The sequence below is a fragment of the Fundulus heteroclitus genome, unplaced genomic scaffold (assembly GCF_011125445.2).
Source record: "Fundulus heteroclitus isolate FHET01 unplaced genomic scaffold, MU-UCD_Fhet_4.1 scaffold_92, whole genome shotgun sequence".
NCBI lineage: Eukaryota > Metazoa > Chordata > Actinopteri > Cyprinodontiformes > Fundulidae > Fundulus > Fundulus heteroclitus.
In genome coordinates this window covers 688,366-706,744 of record NW_023397384.1, presented here as the reverse complement: position 1 = coordinate 706,744, position 18,379 = coordinate 688,366, and the positions used below count along the sequence as shown (strand labels likewise).

Genomic DNA, 18,379 nt, shown 5'->3' with positions numbered 1-18,379 from the left:
CAATTACGAGGCGTTATCGCGACACCATTTTCCATGTTTCTGAACAAAACAATAACAGGGATAGAGTATCGTTCAGAACTTGTTTTTCTGTGATCAGAGCTGTATTACTTGGGACATACACTGTGTGTCACCAGCCTCTGGCATATTAGGTATCTTCAGTGTGAATGGATAGTGATCTCCATCCATCCACAGCAGAACAGATACCAACACGGAGACGGTTCTGGTGACAAACAGCAAACCCTGATTGATGTAAAGGACTGAAAGGCCAGCTTAAGGTCACAGGTGATTAGATTACCAAGAGCTCTGTTGACATCGGTTCTAGCATCATCCTTTTTCTTCCAGCATTGTTGCCCCTAAAAGGTCAGCAGTTCTATCTCCGAGGACGCTGATAAGGGAAGCGGCACTGGGGTCCATCTATGAGGTTCTGAAGCCTTTAAAAAGTGCCGGGACCATCCAGAGAAATAGCCACAGCCCACAGAGTCATTTATTCCGTCAGCATGTTGAAAGCAGCACTCTTAACATTGGGCCTGTTCATGGCATTTGTACACTTTGCTCAGTGTACTGATGGTCATTCTTCTTTCTACGGGGTAAAACTGTGCGGAAGAGAGTTCATACGCGCTGTCATCTTTACATGCGGTGGTTCTCGCTGGAGAAGAAGCATAGAAGACTCAGGTAAGATAAAATTGGGGTGGGAGGGGGGGGGGGGGCACTACGAATGTAAGATTGTTTTCATAATTCAAATTCCGATGTCCTTTACTGTTCCTAAAAGTGGGTGGGGGGCGCGGGGGTAGTAGTAAAAATAGCTGGAAACAACCAATAACAATAGCAAAACAATGATAATAGTATAGGTGCATCAAGATGCATATAAAAAATAGACTCAGATAACCAAACGTAAATTAAAGCAAGAAGAAAAAAAAAAAAGTGCTGATAGTTCACAGTGCAAATTAATAATTGCAGGTAATTGCACATTGAACAGAGTTTTTATTTATTTAGGTCATTTTTCAAAGAGGAGATATCTCTTTCCTAAAGGAAAAAAGAGCTCATCTTAAAAGAGGTATCACTCAATCGGCCAGAGATCACAATTAGCCCATTTTTCATTGATTGGCTCTGACTGGTGATGGTCAAATAATGAAAAATCGGATTTTTTTCCCTGTTCATTATATGCATCCAAACTAACCATTTTCTTTCTAAACTCTCATCCAACAACAGCAGGCAATTTGATTCCCCTACTTGTGTTTAGAAACACACACACATGTGTTAGGGACATGTGTCTACTGCAGTAAATTGGGAGAATCTTGTATTCCTTCATTTTCAGTTGGATTAAAAACTGATTTAGCAAATTTAGCTCAAGCTTGAAATAAACCTGGGAATCTGTATCGGCTGCACCAAAACGTTTTTGGTGCAGCTCCTTAAAAAGATATGCATGCTCTGGGCTGAAAAAGCTTTCTCTAAATGTTTCCTGCCATTGACACGTGCCAGAAAATGATGCTGTACATCAGCGTTTTAATTGGCAACGATCAATGTTGGACAAACATTGTTTTGTGCAGAAAAGCTGGAATAACAGGAGATTATACGTTTTTTTTTAAGACTACAACCATTGAAGTCCTTTCAATAGTAACAGTATTCAATTCTCTGAAGGGTCTTTTTGCAGAGAGCTGGACTGTTGTGGCTATCCTGGGTCAAGGTTTATGTCGCTCACTGTCCTGGGATATGTCAGCCATTTTCACAGCTGCCGGAAAATAAATGATGGCCACGTCCTTCATTTTCTGCACAGTAAAGGGACAATTCAGGATTTTTCAAGTCAAGTTCCGTTAATAGCTGTTAATATCTGTCTTGCTATAAATAACTCTCTTGGCATCTTCGTTGAGCGTAAATCAAGCTTACTTGGTCCCAGAGGCTGAACGTAAAGGTTAGACTGAGAGGAGCCAAGAACACTACGTACTTCTCCCGTGAAAGAAAAACTCCAATGGCAAAAACGTTGTGGTTCACGCGAACACCATTTGATGAACCTTTAAATCATTGTCACGTTTGCATTGGGAAGTCATCTGATATAGAAGTCGACTGTATAACGCTTGAAAAGGGAGCCATGTGCCACCAATGGTCTTCTTGTGGGAAACACATAACGGAAATGAAAGTAACAAAATAAAATGTTTATCCCAAACAGTAAAATCTGTTTTCTTTTAACTCTGCTTCACGTTTACGTCAGTGACTCTGACTGGAATTGCTTCTGCTCTCAGAATGTGTTTCCCATAAGAAGATCGTGGTGAAGCCTCCATTCCCAGTAGACATGTTTATCAGCTTCTTTCTAAACAGCCTTCCAATGCAAGTGACTCAAACATTTAAAGGTTCATGCGATAGCAGCATGAACATAGTCCACTAGGATGTTTTTGAGTTGTTTCAGTATGGTATAAGTCCACAGAAGTCTTTGATCCTCTTGGACTAGCCACTACCTTCAGCAACCAGGACCAACTAACATGGATTTAGACTAAATGAAGACACCAAAACCGTTATCTACTGCCTGTAAGACATGAACTGCTTACAACGCTTTCAATGAAGCTGATTTAGACTGAAGGAAGTGGAGGCTGCACCATTCTGTCGCAACCGGCTGATCATGATGGCTGACTTCTCCATCCTGTAGCTGGCCGACTAGAACTGTGTGATCAGCAAATTTAAGGAAATGCCTGCCGGTGTGGAAAACCTTTGCCATCATTAAAAATATAAAATAGTATCACAGCAGAAAAACAACCCTCTCCTGTAGATAACCAGCAAATGACATCCACATGTTCTGTGTTTTCTCTGAAGTCAAATCAGGGTATTGATACGTATTCTCCTTTCGATCAGCTCTTATTGGGGAGGAGATCCTTGATCCGTGGAGGACAAATTCAGTCCCTCAGCCTTCTGAGCAGGATCCTGCCAGTTCCCAAGCATGGAAGGATCAAGTGGTGAACGCTGCTGGTTTCAGCCGCTCGGCTCGCTCGCCACTCTCAGAGGAGGTGCTGGAGGCACTGCGGGGCGCAGACAGGAAAGGACGGGAAGTAGTGGTGGGACTGTCCAACGCTTGCTGCAAATGGGGCTGCAGCAAGAGTGAGATCAGCTCTCTGTGCTGAACATTGCTCACCCGCTCACTGACTGACACGTACGACTTCATGTTAGAATCCATGATTTTTTTTTTCTCCCATATGTTGATCACAAAATGTGTTACTGTGACTGTCACAGACTGAAAATGTGTAGATTTAGAGTCGGTTCCTTTTGGAAGAACCAATGTGCTATGTTTCATGCATTAAAGGCATTCCCACTTGAGCAAAATGCTGTTTCACAAGCAGTGATGTTAAGGATTTCAAAATAAAGGAAAGAGTAGACATAAAGCGAACAAGTTACGAAAACACACTACTAAATTATGACTCAATTATTATGAAACATTTTGTCTTGTAACTCACATCTCATCCGTCACATAGCTGGTGACACCACAGCTTGAGTTCTGTTGCCACATTCAGAGTGTTTAGGGTGTTTTACTTCTCTTTTAAACAGGAGGACATGCAGAAATAAAAACCCTTCTTTGAAGACAATTTTACAGATTCCAGTTAGTCATAACCTGTAAACCTGTATCAAAAGAAAGAGCATTGTATAACAAAAAAAAAAAGGAATCACATAACTGTACCATTAAAGTTACACAAGATGTATAAGATGTTGTAAGACTATAAAAAATAAATAACTACAGGTGATCAGAGGGGGTTTGTGTGATTGTTTTTTGCACTTCGTAAGAGAACCATTTTAACAGAATAATTTTTTTTTATTCTACTGACTGAGGTTTAAAGTCCCACCTGTTGCATGTGCGCTTTAAACTACACATCAATCAGGACAATAGAGACACAGTAATCACACGCTGGCACCATCTGGTGGTCAAAAATAAAACTCAAAACAAGTCATCAACGATATTCACGAACTAAAACGCATTGTATGCTTTTATATCGAAAAGACACCTTATTATAAACGGATTACCAAATTCTGGATAACAGAAAAGCAGCTGTGTTCAAACGTGCCCTTCTGCGCAGTCACCTGGCTCAGCCTCTGTGTTCACTACGGAAGCCGACAAGAACCAAACAGGTCACCCGGCTTGTTCGCAAGGCATGCGATCTCTGTCATACACAAGCTAGCCTAGCAAATACACAGACCTCCAGAGACTACGGCTTCCCTCCCCACACAGCCAGCTGCGATATTTTGTTTAATGTTGTGGGGTTTTCACGGCGTGACTGCAATCTTTTCTGTGTAAACATAGACCCAAGCACACCGGAGAGACCAGGTAACATGTTTCGCGCTACTTTCACACCGACGCTAGCTATTTACGCTACTTATAGCTTTGGGCTAATGTCCGGTTTGTTTTGTTACGCACGTCTAAGGCTGCCCGCCTCGTTGATTAGACGTTCAGATTTATAGCTGCGTGTTCCGGGATCTGCGTGATTTCCGCCTCGCGGCCGTTTAAGAAACCAGCGAGCACGCATTTATTAACCCAGCGGTTGACGCTAAGCTAGCCAGCTAGCTAGCTAGCCGTGTCAGGGACATTTGCGCCGTCTGGGCCTCATGGGGGAGAAAACGCTCCTCGGCTCGCAGTTTATAACTTACCAGAAAGGTACCGAGGCTAATTCGCCGTTAGCTTAGCACTGGCTTGTGTTAATTTTTGGGATTCGTCGCTAGGAAACCGGGGGATGCTTTTTTTTTTTTGTTTTTGTTTTTTAGCCAGTCATGTCACAGAACCGGCTTCGTCACGAAACCCGGCAGCCGTTTACGGCGTAGTTTCATTCTCTTGGAAGATTTCAAACGTCAGATTGCGTTGTGGTCAGATAACGTGACGGATGCCTTCCGTGTTGCCTTCCTGTTTGTTTGTTTGTGTGCGCGCGCGCTGGCGTGACTCAGAGCGCCTTTCAAAACAGCTCACGGATGTTGTGTTGTCTTTCCCAGGATGGAGTGGCAGCCAGACGAACAGGGTCTGCAGCAAGTGCTTCAGCTGCTCAAGGATTCCCAGTCCCCGGACACGGCCACCCAGAGAGCCGTGCAAGAAGTATCCTCGCCTCATGATATAAGCAGCAGGAGAAACCCCCGTTTCCCCCATGTGTGCCGAGCCCAGGGCCTTGGGTTTTCATTTACTGTGCCTAAATGCTGATCATGGGTGGGATGGTGCTGTGCTCTGGTGCCTCAAACCCAAAGCCGGCGCTTTTTTGTGGCTTCCGCCTGTTACGGCTTCTTCCAAAAGCTCAGGGTTCCTGAGCAGCCTGGAAAAGTAGGCAATTTGATTTAAGTGTTTTCCAGGTCTGGATTAGTATTGAAAAACGTCTAGTTTTTCAATACTAATTAATATTAGTATTCATCCATCCATTTTCCGACACGCTTATCTATCTCCAGCTGTCAATGGGCGAGAGGCAGGTTTAGTATTAGTATTAGTATACTAATACTAATTACTGTTAGTATACTAATACTAATTACTGTTAGTATACTAATACTAATTACTGTTAGTATACTAATACTCTCCGCCTTTGCATTAGTCATCACATCCACATCTTTGTTCATCTAACAGTCCATATATCACTTTATCCTTACAGTTTGTCGTTTTTTTTTTGTTGTTGTTGCAGGCATCATGTTTAAAGCTTGAATGTATGTATTAATATAGATTATTATTTTTTTAAGTGACAACAAGCTTTTGTATTCTTTAAAATTGGCTAAAAGGACCGAGGTCGTACTCTGGAAAAGTCAAGAATTGTGACAGGGGGAAAAAATGTGTAGAAATCAAGCCAAGGCTAAAAAGAAGTGTGGTTGGTTAATCAGCCGAGGTAAATTGCCCTTTGGTGTGAGTGGGTGTGTGGGTTTTCCGCGTGTCTGTGTCGTTCCTGTGATGGACCCACGGCTCTTGCCCGACCACGGCCCGAGTCGAGATTTAGCGGACGCAGAAGGTGCATAAATGCCAGCTGCATAAAGGCCAAAGTTGGATGAGGGTGTGCGAACGTTTGTGCCAAGCAGGGACGGCTGAACTCCTTAACAGATGACCCAGAAACTGGAGCAGCTTAACCAGTTTCCTGACTTCAACAACTATCTCATCTTTGTCCTCACAAGCCTCAAGTCTGAGGGTATGATCGTCTGAAAAACACAAACATAACACGGCAACATTAGAGCATGAATATTACAGCTTTTACTTTGCAGTACCGTTTCTATTCCGTATCCATCATCCCGCTTCCCACATGTTGAAATGCTGTTTCGTACTCTCTCTCTCTCTCTCTCTCTCTCTCTCTCTCTCTGAAGACGAACCCACTCGCTCGCTCAGCGGTCTGATTCTGAAGAACAATGTGAAAGCTCACTACCAGAACTTCCCCCCCACCGTGGCTGACTTCATCAAACGAGAATGCCTCAACAACATCGGAGATCCTTCGCCGCTTATCAGAGCTACGATCGGTGAGGGTGTGGCTGAAGGCGGGTGTGGGTGTGGGGGGGTGAAAACATTTACCCTGTAGTGATTGTGAGTCAGTCAGCCATGTGGGAGGCCGACTTTTTGCAAAAAAAGTGATGCGTGGGTGCTCCAAACTGTGTTTAACCCATTTTTGAAGGTGTAGAAGACTACGTGGCATTAAATAGGTAACCCAGAACTCTGACTGCAGGTTTAATTAATTTTAATTAACTAATTTTTTATTCCTATGTCGTGAAGGTATTCTGATCACAACTATAGCCTCTAAAGGAGAGCTGCAGACGTGGCCGGAGCTCTTGCCTCAACTGTGTAATCTGCTCAACTCTGAGGACTATAACACCTGCGAGGTGCGTCCTCCACACAGTAAACGTCCCGGCGGTTAAAGAGCAACGTCTAACTGTCGGTTCGATCGTGTCCCCCCTAATTTGCTCCTCCTTTCAGGGCTCTTTCGGAGCGCTGCAGAAGATCTGCGAGGATTCGTCAGAGCTGTTGGACAGCGACGCTCTAAATCGGCCTCTCAACATCATGATCCCCAAGTTCCTCCAGTTCTTCAAACACTGCAGCCCCAAGATCAGGTTCGTTGAATCTCTGCCGCGCTTCCTTCACATCTCCCTTTTATTGTCTCCTAAAGTCGAGCGTCTCGTCTAAAGAAGCTCTTGATTGGGTCTTCCTTCAGGTCCCACGCCATCGCTTGTGTGAACCAGTTCATCATCGGACGAGCTCAGGCCCTGATGGATAACATCGATACGTTTATCGAGGTGAGGGGTTTGAAAAGAATCTTGCTCCATCCTCAGGTGTCTCACGTTTCAGTTGTGTCTCTGTGATGCAGGAGGAGAGTAATTCTGATGTCCTGCATGTTTATGTTCCTGTGTGCAGATGAGTGAGATGTTAGCAGGCTCCTTTATAAACTTATTGTTTTGCTGAAGAGTTAATTCAACTACTTGGAGGAAGGGGTTTCCAACATGGAGACATTAAAGGCCTGCAAGAGCCACCTCTGGTCTTATATACAACATTTATTTTTTCTTGAACTGTCTTAGAAAAGGAAAGTGGTGAAAGAGCAGCAGTTGCAGCACATTTTCTTAGGGCGTGTTCACACCAGGGGAAGTCCTTTTGGTCCAAAAGCGGACTTTATTCTTTTTCGTTTGGTGCAGTTTGCTTTCACATTGTAATTTATTTTTAAAAGTGAACTATAACTTGTAACAGAGTCACACTGTGGCGGTGGTTGTTCCCATTGGACAGAAATGACTAAGGTAGCACAGACCTGGAAACGTACGACAACGAACCCCCCGCCCTTCATTTTCTCGCTAAACATACAGAACACGACTGCATTCTTCCACGTTTAGCTGTTGAGTTATGCGTGCATCTGCTCAAATATCTAGAAGGCACAGTGTCTCCTCGTCTGTCCACGGTTAATTATTTTACACTGCAAAAACAAAACTAAAAATAAGTAAAATCTTCTTGAAATTGGTGCATTTTATCCTTGATTTTAGCAGGTAAATAAGATAATTTGACAATGGAATGAGATTTTTACACTTAAATTAGGAACAACTTATCTCTATCATCTTATTTCAAATGCAGTATATCTAATTATCCTATTTTAGGGGTGAAAATACTCACTGCATTGGCAGATCAGGTAAAACATTTTTTTTAGACTCAAATATCCAGAATGTTATTAAAAGGTTTCCTAAAAAAAAAAAAAAGAGGTTTCTGTCTGGGTCAAAAGAGGAACATTTGCAGGAGCCATCGCAGAAAGCGGCTACATGTTTAAGACGGGAGAACACTGGACAGAATGCAGCAGAGGAATCTGCGCGTTACCCCTAAACCCTCACACAGCCTTCTCTGCTCGGTTTTCCGCTGCTCTTTCCTTTAAACCGTCACTCTTTCATCCTCCTCTGCGTCTCCTTCGGCAGAGTCTGTTTGCCCTGGCCGGGGACGAGGACAGCGAGGTGAGGAAGAACGTCTGCCGGGCTCTGGTCATGCTGCTGGAGGTCCGCATCGACCGCCTCATCCCGCACATGCACAGCATCATTCAGGTGAGGCGACCGCTGACTCTTTCATCACCTCCGCTCTCGTAGATGCGCGTCCCCTCTTCCTCCTCCTCCTCCTCCTCCTCCTCACTATCAGCTGTTATGTTTTTTCCCTGCAGTACATGCTGCAGCGGACCCAGGACCCAGACGAGAACGTGGCTCTGGAAGCCTGCGAGTTCTGGCTCACCCTAGCTGAGCAGCCCATCTGTAAAGAGGCTCTGTCTGGCCACTTGGTTCAGTAAGTGAAGACACGCTGACAGATGGGCGGAGTTGATGAAAACATTATCTCACCTAACTTATCTTTTTTTTTTTTTAGACTGATTCCTATCTTGGTGAATGGGATGAAATACTCTGAGATCGACATTATCCTTCTAAAAGTAAGCAGCGTCTCCTTAAATCAGACCCTCTGCATCTGCCTTCCTTCACCCATTATTAAACTTATTTAATAATGGGTGAAGGACATTATTATGAGAGGACGTTTCACTTCATCCGCCGTCTCTGCCGTCCTCCAGGGGGACGTCGAGGAGGACGAGACGATTCCCGACAGCGAGCAGGACATCAAGCCTCGCTTCCACAAGTCTCGCACCGTGACTCTGCAGCACGAGGGAGGGGAGGGAGAGGAGGGCGAGGACATCGACGAGGACGAAGACGACGACGACGACACGCTGTCTGACTGGAACCTCCGTAAGTCAGAGCTGCGAGATCGGATCCGTGCAGTCAGCCGGGCTCAGTTGGAGCCGCGCAGTCAATTATAATGACAGTAGATTTTATTTGTAATGCACTTTACATTTCTAGCAACTCTCAGAGTGCTCCAGTGGAGAGAAAAACGACTAAGAACATAAGAACACACTGCAAAACCGGATCTAAAAACAAGTAAAAATGTTCTTAAAGTTAGTCTATTTGTCCTTAATTTGAGCCAGTAAATAAGATTATCTGCCAAAGGAATGAGTATCTTTACCCCTAAAATAAGATAATTAGACATCCTGCACTTGAAAATAGATGATGGAGATGAATTGTTCCTATTTTAAGTGGAAAAATCTTATTCCATTGGTAAATAGTCTTATTTACCTGCTCTAATCAAGGACAAATACACTAGTTTAAAGAAAATTTGACTTATTTTTAGTTCTATTTTTGCAGAGATTAAAATGCAGAGAAAATACACAAGTGGAGGTTTTGAAGCCATTAAATTCAAGACAAATAAAAAGCAAAGCCAAGCGTTTAAAGAGGCCATTAAAACTATTGGGTAAAAATGAAGATTTTAAGGCCTGATTTAAAATGTATCTGGTTCTGTAAAAGGAGGCGAATCGTTCCACAGCGCAGGGAAAGGCCCGATCTCCCATTGCGCGGAAACGAAGCCTGGAAATGAGTAGAAATGCTACAGCACAGTTGAATCTGTGCTGTAGCAAAATATCAGGGAATTTGAGGAGGGAAGACGTTTAACTCGTATCGATCTTTTCTATTCTTCCGTCAGTTCAGCTGCTATGCTCTCATCTAACTTTCTGTTTTCATCCATTTGTCCATCTACACGTTTCCCCTCCGTTCATCCATCTCTTTGTCAGTCTGTCTATTCTCTCAGCCGTTTTAAGTTTCCATCCACCCCTCTGCTCTGTTCACCCCTCCATCGACCCATTGGTTCACTACCCAGCCTTCCTTCCTTCCGTCTATTCTTTCAACTATCGTTCTGTTTCCATCCACCCAGCCGTGGATTCCTAATTTGCTGAGCGCAGTGAAATTATCTGCTATAAATTCACGTTGAACTTTTTGTATTTTTACTTCTGGGACCTGAGACTCAGACTTTTTATTTTTATTTATTTTATTTTTTATAATTTTTTTCTCTTTTTTTTTCTTTTTTTCCCCTTTTTTTCTTTCTCTTTTTTTCTCTTTTTTGCTTCTTTTTTTCTTTTTCTTTTTTCTTTTTTGCTTCTTTTTTTTTTCTTTTTTTCCCCTTTTTTCTCTTTTTTTCTTTTTTTTTTCTCTTTTTTCTTCTTTCTTTTCCTTTTTTTCTTTTTTTTTTTTTTTTTTTTTTACAAATAAACAGGTTAAAGGCGTGGCCTGCATTCGTATTCAGGTCCCTTTTCTTCCAGACGCCTGATTAAAATCCTGTTAGTAGAAAGAATCCGTCTGTGTCGTTTATTCTCTTATCAAAGATTAGGTAAATATCGCTTTGTTGTAGCATGACAGAAATGGGAAAATATCCCGATCTCAGCGTTGGTAGCTAACTGGGTAGTTTTACCGCAGTTGCATGCAAAGTAAATTTAACATGATGGCTCTGCATGTTGTTATTAGCGGATGTAACCAATGTTAAAACGAGGTTTCCCCTGTTCTCTCTTCCTCCCCCCCCTCCCAGGAAAGTGCTCCGCCGCGGCTCTGGACGTCCTGGCCAACGTGTTCCGCGAGGAGCTGCTTCCCCATCTCCTGCCTCTGCTCAAAGGACTGCTGTTCCACCCGGACTGGGTCATCAAGGAGTCGGGCATCTTGGTGCTGGGGGCCATCGCCGAGGGTTAGACACAAACACGGACGTTAAACGGAAACGAAGATTTTTTTCCTGGAGCGAAACAGAAAAAAAACGAACCTCTCCTCGTCAGAGTAACGTTGAAACTAGTTCTCCTCCTTTTTTCAGGTTGCATGCAGGGAATGGTACCTTACCTGCCCGAGCTCATTCCTCACCTCATCCAGTGCTTGTGCGACAAGAAGGCTCTGGTGCGCTCCATCGCCTGCTGGACCCTGAGCCGCTACGCCCACTGGGTGGTCAGCCAGCCCCCCGACGCTCACCTGAAGCCCCTCATGACGGAGCTCCTCAAACGCATCCTGGATGGAAACAAACGGGTGCAGGAGGCGGCTTGCAGGTGCAGCTCTTAGCTCTTTTTTATATATATATATATTTGTTTTTTTTCGTGTCCTCCTGCTCACCCGTGTCCTGTGGGCCCGCAGCGCTTTCGCCACCCTGGAGGAGGAGGCGTGCACGGAGCTGGTGCCGTATCTGAGCTTCATCCTGGACACGCTGGTCTTTGCTTTCGGCAAATACCAGCACAAGAATCTGCTGATCCTCTACGATGCCATAGGGACGTTGGCCGACTCCGTGGGGCACCATCTCAACCAGCCGGTGAGCGCCGCAGACACGGGACGCACGCGCAACCCCCCGTTCGCACGGCCTGCAGCTAAACCCTTTTGTTCTTTTTATTTCAGGAGTACATCCAGAAGCTGATGCCCCCTCTCATAGCCAAATGGAACGAGCTGAAGGACGAGGACAAAGACCTCTTCCCGCTGCTGGAGTGCCTGTCGTCGGTGGCCACCGCGCTGCAGAGCGGCTTCCTCCCGTACTGCGAGCCCGTGTACCAGCGCTGCGTGACTCTGGTCCAGAAGACGCTGGCTCAGGCCATGGTGAGCCGCCCTCCCACGCACCGCCTTAAAACGCGCTCGTTTTGCATCGCTGCATGAAATGACGGCGGCCGCTCCGGCGTTTCTCAGATGTACAGTCAGCAGCCGGACCAGTACGAGGCGCCGGACAAGGACTTCATGATCGTGGCCCTGGACCTGCTGAGCGGGCTGGCCGAGGGGCTCGGGGGCCACGTGGACACGCTGGTGGCCCGCAGCAACATCATGACCCTGCTGTTCCAGTGCATGCAGGTGAGTGGAGTTCAGTGGCTGTTTGGTTTGTTCCTGCTATCAGCTCTGTGGATACAGTGGGGCTGGACGATAATTCAATAACAATATATATCGATCTATAGACGTATATGGATGATAGAGAAAAAGGGGTCAATAAAGGTTCAACAGAATAACAGGATTTCCCTCCTTCTTCCTAATTTTAGCGATGTAGGTTCATATTACAATCATTACATCCTCCCAACCAATCACAACACAGACCCAGTAACCAAGCTCCGCCCACTTTAAAAAGAGTTCAGAGAGCATGTGTTCTTTTTTTCTTTTTTAAAACTTGCAGTTTTGTTAAAAGGTTGGTTGAGTGTGAATTGAGTGCTTGTATCTAGAAGTAGATCGCGAAGCAATAGCATGAAATGGTCAGAGGCTGTACTTAAAATATGCTTTAAATTTGTTGATAATTATCAATATCGATCAATATGATGTATATTTTATCAATATGCTTTTTTTTCTATATCATCCAGCCCTAGGATACAGCTTTATATTCTGTAATACAGGGGCTGCAGGTATAGGAGGTATCAGAAATGGGTTTTCTTATTTATTACCGAAATACTTCGCCTTGCACAAATATTGCATTCTTTTTACATTTTGTCACATTGCAGCTGCAAATCTGCGTTTTTCTATTTTGGTTTTTTATGTGATGGACCAGATTAAGGTGACGTAGTAGACGGTCTTTCGGGGCATCTCTCCGGGGCCTCTACCGTTTCTCCACGTCTAAAATCTGAGTCCATTAGCTCAAACCCAGCCCGACTGAACAGATGAACATAATTTAAGTCTCACCACAGATTCAGCCATCTAGTTTTAATGCATCTTCCCATCTAGTCGGACCAGCTTCCCCATCCTTATTGGAGGAAAACATCTTTGCAGCATAATGGGCGTTGCCACCATCCCAGAGGATGTGGCGTGTTAATGACTTTCTGCTCGCCACTCTAATGTAAACGGCAGGTTTAGGGTGTGGAGTTGTCGTGAGACATCTTCTCCATCCCGGGCTGTGGATCTCTGCAGCTCCTGTGGAGTTTCCGTGGGGCTCTGGTCTGCTGCTGCTCTACTCAGAGATCTCTGTGCACAGCCTGCCAGCTCAGGCTGACTGCCACGTCTCGGTAGGTTGGCGGTAAGGATGGCCGGATATCATGGTGTTACGAGCAATTTCTTTTCAAGAGGAGACAAATTCTGATTAATGGTTAATATAAACTCCAAAACCTGCTACTTTTTAATAGTTTCTCCACTGTTTGGTCCATGAGAGCATCAGTTATTATCACTGAATAGAAAATTATGATTCAGTGCAGTTTAGTGAGAGAAATCACACTTCATTGTGTAACTGGTGTCATAATGGAGCTTATTTTATAAAAAAAAAGAGATTATTTTTTAACGCAGTACTGTCTTTTTCGGTCTGTAAGTCACTTTTTTTTTTCATTCTTTGACCAATTCTGCGACTTACAGTCAGGTGTGACATATATATCAATTTTAAATGCTAAATCATACTGACCAGCATGAACCAAGTAGTAAATGTTACCGTCTATAGCCACACGGGGGCGCACTAGGATGGTGCAAACTATAACCTGTGCCACTTAAAAATTAATTGAAACATTATAAACACATGTTTATATGTTGTTTCGCTGTTTCAGTCTCCATTCACGCAGCTGGGCGTCGCCTGGTGCAGCTTGAAAGGAGAGCCCAGATCGAGACGACTTTTATCGGGCTGTCTGTGAGGCTAATAACAGCTAGCGCTAGCTTACAGGTCTGCTGTCTGGGCGTTTTACAACTTCACTGATGCACGTGAGCTTTATGTTGCTCTGAAACATCCATGTCGTGCTGTTAGCTTAGCACGTAGCACCGCTACGATCACGGTCTAATTTCAGCGTAACTGACAACTTTCAGCGTTACGGGCCGTTACGCTGAAATGCCCTGACGGGTTAGAGTTGGAGGCTTCTTATGCTTATTTACCTCATTTACCTCAAAAATATGCAACATACCTCCCAGGTATGTTCCATATTATTCAGCCTGTCATTGCCTTAACAGATTAAATGCCAGCTTTTAGTCTTGGATTGTGTGAAATAAATTTCTAAATAAATGCGACTTATAGTCTGGTCCAACAATACGGTGTTTATGTTTGAGGGGCCTTGACTGCAGAGACACGCAGTCATAAATACCTTTTGTATCATCACTTCAATTGTTATCACAATAAACACCTCAAATTATATCGTAATAAAATTTCAAGTCCGTATATGCCATCCTTAGCAGGTTCGGCAAACTCTGTTTCCAGATGCTGGTCTGAACGGCATCTTGGGAAAGTTTATAACGCCACGCTGCTTTAACGGTCTCACATCTCCGTCTCTAAACTGTCTGCCGTGCTCCTCGGTTTTCATTAAGCCGGTTCCTCTTCTCTCAAACCTCTGAGGCCTTGAGAGAAGAGCCGGGTTCATAGGTAGACTCACTAGAGATGCACAATGTGTTGAACCGCCACTGCAGTGTCGGCGCGCGCTGTGACGACAGTCGTCGCAAAGGACGGCTCGGAGGCAGTATTTGGTAGGAAAATATATTTAAAGCGCCACGCATGCAAATTACCTCACGCAAATGACGCACGTGGCCCGTTGAGCCGGCCTCCGCTGCCCTTTGATGTCCATGCGCTGATGTATGTTTTTATTGAGTAAGAAGGTCACAGAGTGGTGAGGGACGGTTGTGTTGAGGGAAGGGAAACAGGCTGCAGTGGGGGGGGGGCAGTCATAATCAATGTTGTTGTTGCAGCAGATGTTGTGGATCCCTTCTAATATTAATCAAGTGACTTCAAAGGTTCAAGGGGTGTGAATACTTCTGCTTGGGCAAAACCCTCCCAGACTCTTATCCACTTATGGACCTGTTCATCACCTGTTGGCCCGTCCCGATGATCGGACGAGGGGACGTGCGCCATCGCTCCGCTTCTTTCGTTTACATCCGTCTTTGTCTGTTTTTGTGTCTTTTTGTCTCAGGATACGATGCCCGAGGTGAGGCAGAGCTCGTTCGCTCTGCTGGGGGACCTGACCAAGGCCTGCTTCCCTCACGTCAAACCATGCATCGGTAATCCTCCTCTTCCTCCTCTCTTCCTCCCCGTCGCCGCGGCCTACGGACAACGCAGGCTGGTCTCGATTCTTACCGTGAGCCAATTAAAACGTGTGTTTTTTTTCCCCCCGTCTGCTTTTTTGTCCCACAGCCGAATTTATGCCGATCCTCGGCACAAACCTGAACCCAGAATTCATCTCGGTGTGCAACAACGCCACCTGGGCCATAGGGGAGATCTGCATGCAGATGGGTTCGTGCCGCCGCCAGCTCGACGTCCGTCGTGATCTAAAAAAGGGGACCATGACGCGTGTCTCACTTTGTTGTTTGTTCATCACTCAGGAGTGGAGATGCAGCCGTACATAGCCATGGTTCTGAACCAGCTGGTTGAGATCATTAACCGACCCAACACGCCCAAGACCCTGCTGGAAAACACAGGTGCGCCGACGTTTGTTTGCATTCGCACGGCCGTCTCCTGCATGTTTTAACCTCTGGTTAGACGCCCTAATGCTGTCTGTGCTCATGTTGTAGCCATCACCATCGGCAGACTGGGTTACGTCTGCCCTCAGGAGGTCGCTCCCATGCTGCCGCAGTTTATCCGACCCTGGTGGGGGCATTTGTTTTTCTTTTTTTTTTTTTTTTCTTTTGTTTTTTTTGCTGCTAAAATTCTAGGCACCTGCTGTTAACGACTTCCTCCGTCACTCGTTCCAGGTGCACGTCTCTGCGCAACATCCGAGACAACGAGGAGAAAGACTCGGCCTTCCGCGGGATTTGCATAATGATCGGCGTGAACCCCGGAGGTGTGGTGCAGGTGAGGCGCTGAAGCTGTGCGTGGCGTTCAGCTACAGCCCCCCCCCGCCTGCCTCCTCCCGTCTTACACTTGTTGCACTGCTTTTTCCGTTTGTCGTTCAGGATTTCATCTTCTTCTGCGATGCTGTGGCCTCCTGGGTGAACCCTAAGGATGATCTGAGAGACATGTTCTACAAGGTAAGGGTCTGGTTTCACACGTCTCGTCCATCAACTCACCATCTCGCGTTTCTTTTGTGAGAGACGCGTTCGGGAAAGTGTCGACACGCAACGTGTCTCTGCAGCAGCATTTATTTCAAAGTAATTGTAATAAATTAACTGACACCAGCGGCTAGACAATATTGAAGGTTTCTGTTGGATCTGAAATGTGTTTATTTTTAATCATCCAAATTTAAGCCCTTTAAAATCTCCTGATTTTTCCTGATTTGCTCCCAATTCCCAAATGTTCTCTTCTTTTCATTCTTTGATTCTTACGTGATCAACTTTTAGCTCAAATATTTTGGATTTAAGAGCAATGTGGTTGTAATTTCATAAATAAAGTGTCTTTTAAAAGTATTTTGTTTTAGATTTTGTCACCACTGTACATTTCATTTGATTCTAGTTAATTTGTTTTTTATTTAGTAAGGAAACAGTAGCACATAATTATGAAGTGATGGAAAATGACCCATAGTATTCCTCCTTTTTTTTTTTTTTTTTATAGATTTAGGCTTGTACTTTGACTAGGCCATTCTAACATATAAAATGAGTTGAGCTGAACTATATCTCTGTAGCTCTGGCTCCATGTTTAGGGTTGCTGTTCTGCTGGACTGTGCTGAACTTCTATGCAGTCACGAGTTGTCTGCAGCGTTTTCCAGCTTTTCCTCCAGGACTGCCCCACATTTGGCTCAATTCAGCTTCCCTAGTGCTGCTAAGTAAACGGGTTCCCACAGCTTGATGCTGCCACCACCACCAATTTTCTCTCTTGCAGTAGACATGTCATAGGAAATACAAATTCCTGTTAAATAGCTTCTTGCATCTCTTTTTTTGACCTGATTTTATTTTTATTTTTCACTCAGTAATAACTTTGGCATAACGCCTGGAGGTGGGGTGTTGATTGATCGGCATAAAATGTTGGATTCCTGAAGGCTAAAGTTTTGGGTTTCTGACTGGCTGGTCAGTAGTCCGGGCCGATCGAGCTGAAAATCTGCCGACTCGGGTCCACGGACGACTTCATCGCTATATTAAACCTGACTGAGGCATTGGCAAACTGTGGCGAAGCTAGTCTTAAGTGAGTCTGGTGATGTTTGGTAACACGCAAAGCGTAAAGTCTGGGTTACGCCTGATGCATCCACGCGGCCATATTACGTCGGCCCAAAGTTTCCGCTCCCCTCACCCAGCAAAATTCCTAACTACGCAGACTGTCCCGCGCAGAAAAACATGGTGGTTCGTAAATATAGACATCTTTATGATTCGGCCCAAAAAAAACTAATTAACAACTTCTGGACAGAAATATGCATCGCTCTTGGAAGACGGTAAGAGGCGTAAATGTTTGAAACAACTGTTTTTTTTTTACTTCAACATGGTATAGGGTGTAGTACACTTGCCGTAGGAGCGCAACACTGCCCTCTAGAGTCTAGGAGAATAGTGCTACTTTGGAGTAAAAGCCGCACAGGGCATAAATGCTGCAGGCGTTGTCTTCCGGATCTCATTTCCGCATGAAACTTATGCGCGTCAAGCACAAAGCAACCTTATGGAGGGAGCATAAACGAATCGAGTTGTTTTGCACACATTGACGATGTGCTTTTATTTATTTTTTTTTTTGTCGTCTGACGCCACAGATCCTGCATGGCTTCAAGGAGCAGGTCGGCGAGGAGAACTGGCAGCAGTTTTCAGAGCAGTTCCCCCCACTGCTGAAGGAGAGACTGGCAGCCTGCTACGGTGTTTAGGTTCTCCACAGCCACCCAAGAGGTAAGCCCCTCCCCCACATTCAGAGTCAATTGAATTAAAAACACCCTGTTTGTTTGTTTATTTATTTATTTATTTATTTTTTCCAGGTGAGCCAGCAGGAGGAGGGTGAATGGGAAACTCATCCATCTGTGTATTGCACGGCCCTGATCTGGGGGGAGGGGAGAGGGACGCTTTTGGCCGCTCCCCCTGATGGACGGCCCCCACGCCCTATGTGTTTGTCCATAGAGGGAGGGAGGGCGGGTTGGGAGGGAGGGACAGGGGGGACACCTCTAGATTTAACTAGGCAGGGACCCGACACAGAAAAACAAAAAAAAAAACAACAACAACGACGACAACTAACTGGTAGGGACAGATAGAGGCGACCAGCCGGGAAAGAGAGCAGCACGGAGAAAAGTTCAGGGACAGACAGGGAGAGGGGGATTCACTATGGAGGAGGAGAGAACCAGCGGGAGGCGGTTTG

General features: G+C 45.0%; 2 protein-coding genes across 2 annotated transcripts; both read left to right on the top strand.

Annotated features, from left to right (window-relative positions):
• Window positions 1-348: 348 nt before the first annotated feature.
• Window positions 349-3,725, top strand: rln3b (relaxin 3b). The gene is made up of 2 exons (XM_012851793.3): window positions 349-672; window positions 2,842-3,725. The coding sequence occupies exons 1-2, from the start codon at window positions 498-500 to the stop codon at window positions 3,105-3,107; spliced, it is 441 nt and encodes a 146-aa protein (XP_012707247.1). The 5' UTR covers window positions 349-497; the 3' UTR covers window positions 3,108-3,725.
• Window positions 3,726-4,088: 363 nt separating this feature from the next.
• On the top strand, window positions 4,089-18,146 carry LOC105917088 (transportin-2). The gene is made up of 24 exons (XM_036134807.1): window positions 4,089-4,300; window positions 4,957-5,056; window positions 6,041-6,116; window positions 6,289-6,438; window positions 6,689-6,795; window positions 6,890-7,023; window positions 7,125-7,206; window positions 8,359-8,481; window positions 8,595-8,713; window positions 8,792-8,852; window positions 8,988-9,159; window positions 10,823-10,975; window positions 11,096-11,321; window positions 11,407-11,578; window positions 11,662-11,856; window positions 11,944-12,102; window positions 15,099-15,186; window positions 15,320-15,418; window positions 15,508-15,603; window positions 15,697-15,772; window positions 15,877-15,976; window positions 16,078-16,152; window positions 17,790-17,919; window positions 18,006-18,146. The coding sequence occupies exons 2-23, from the start codon at window positions 4,958-4,960 to the stop codon at window positions 17,895-17,897; spliced, it is 2,670 nt and encodes an 889-aa protein (XP_035990700.1). The 5' UTR covers window positions 4,089-4,300; window position 4,957; the 3' UTR covers window positions 17,898-17,919; window positions 18,006-18,146.
• The last annotated feature ends 233 nt before the right edge of the window (window positions 18,147-18,379 follow it).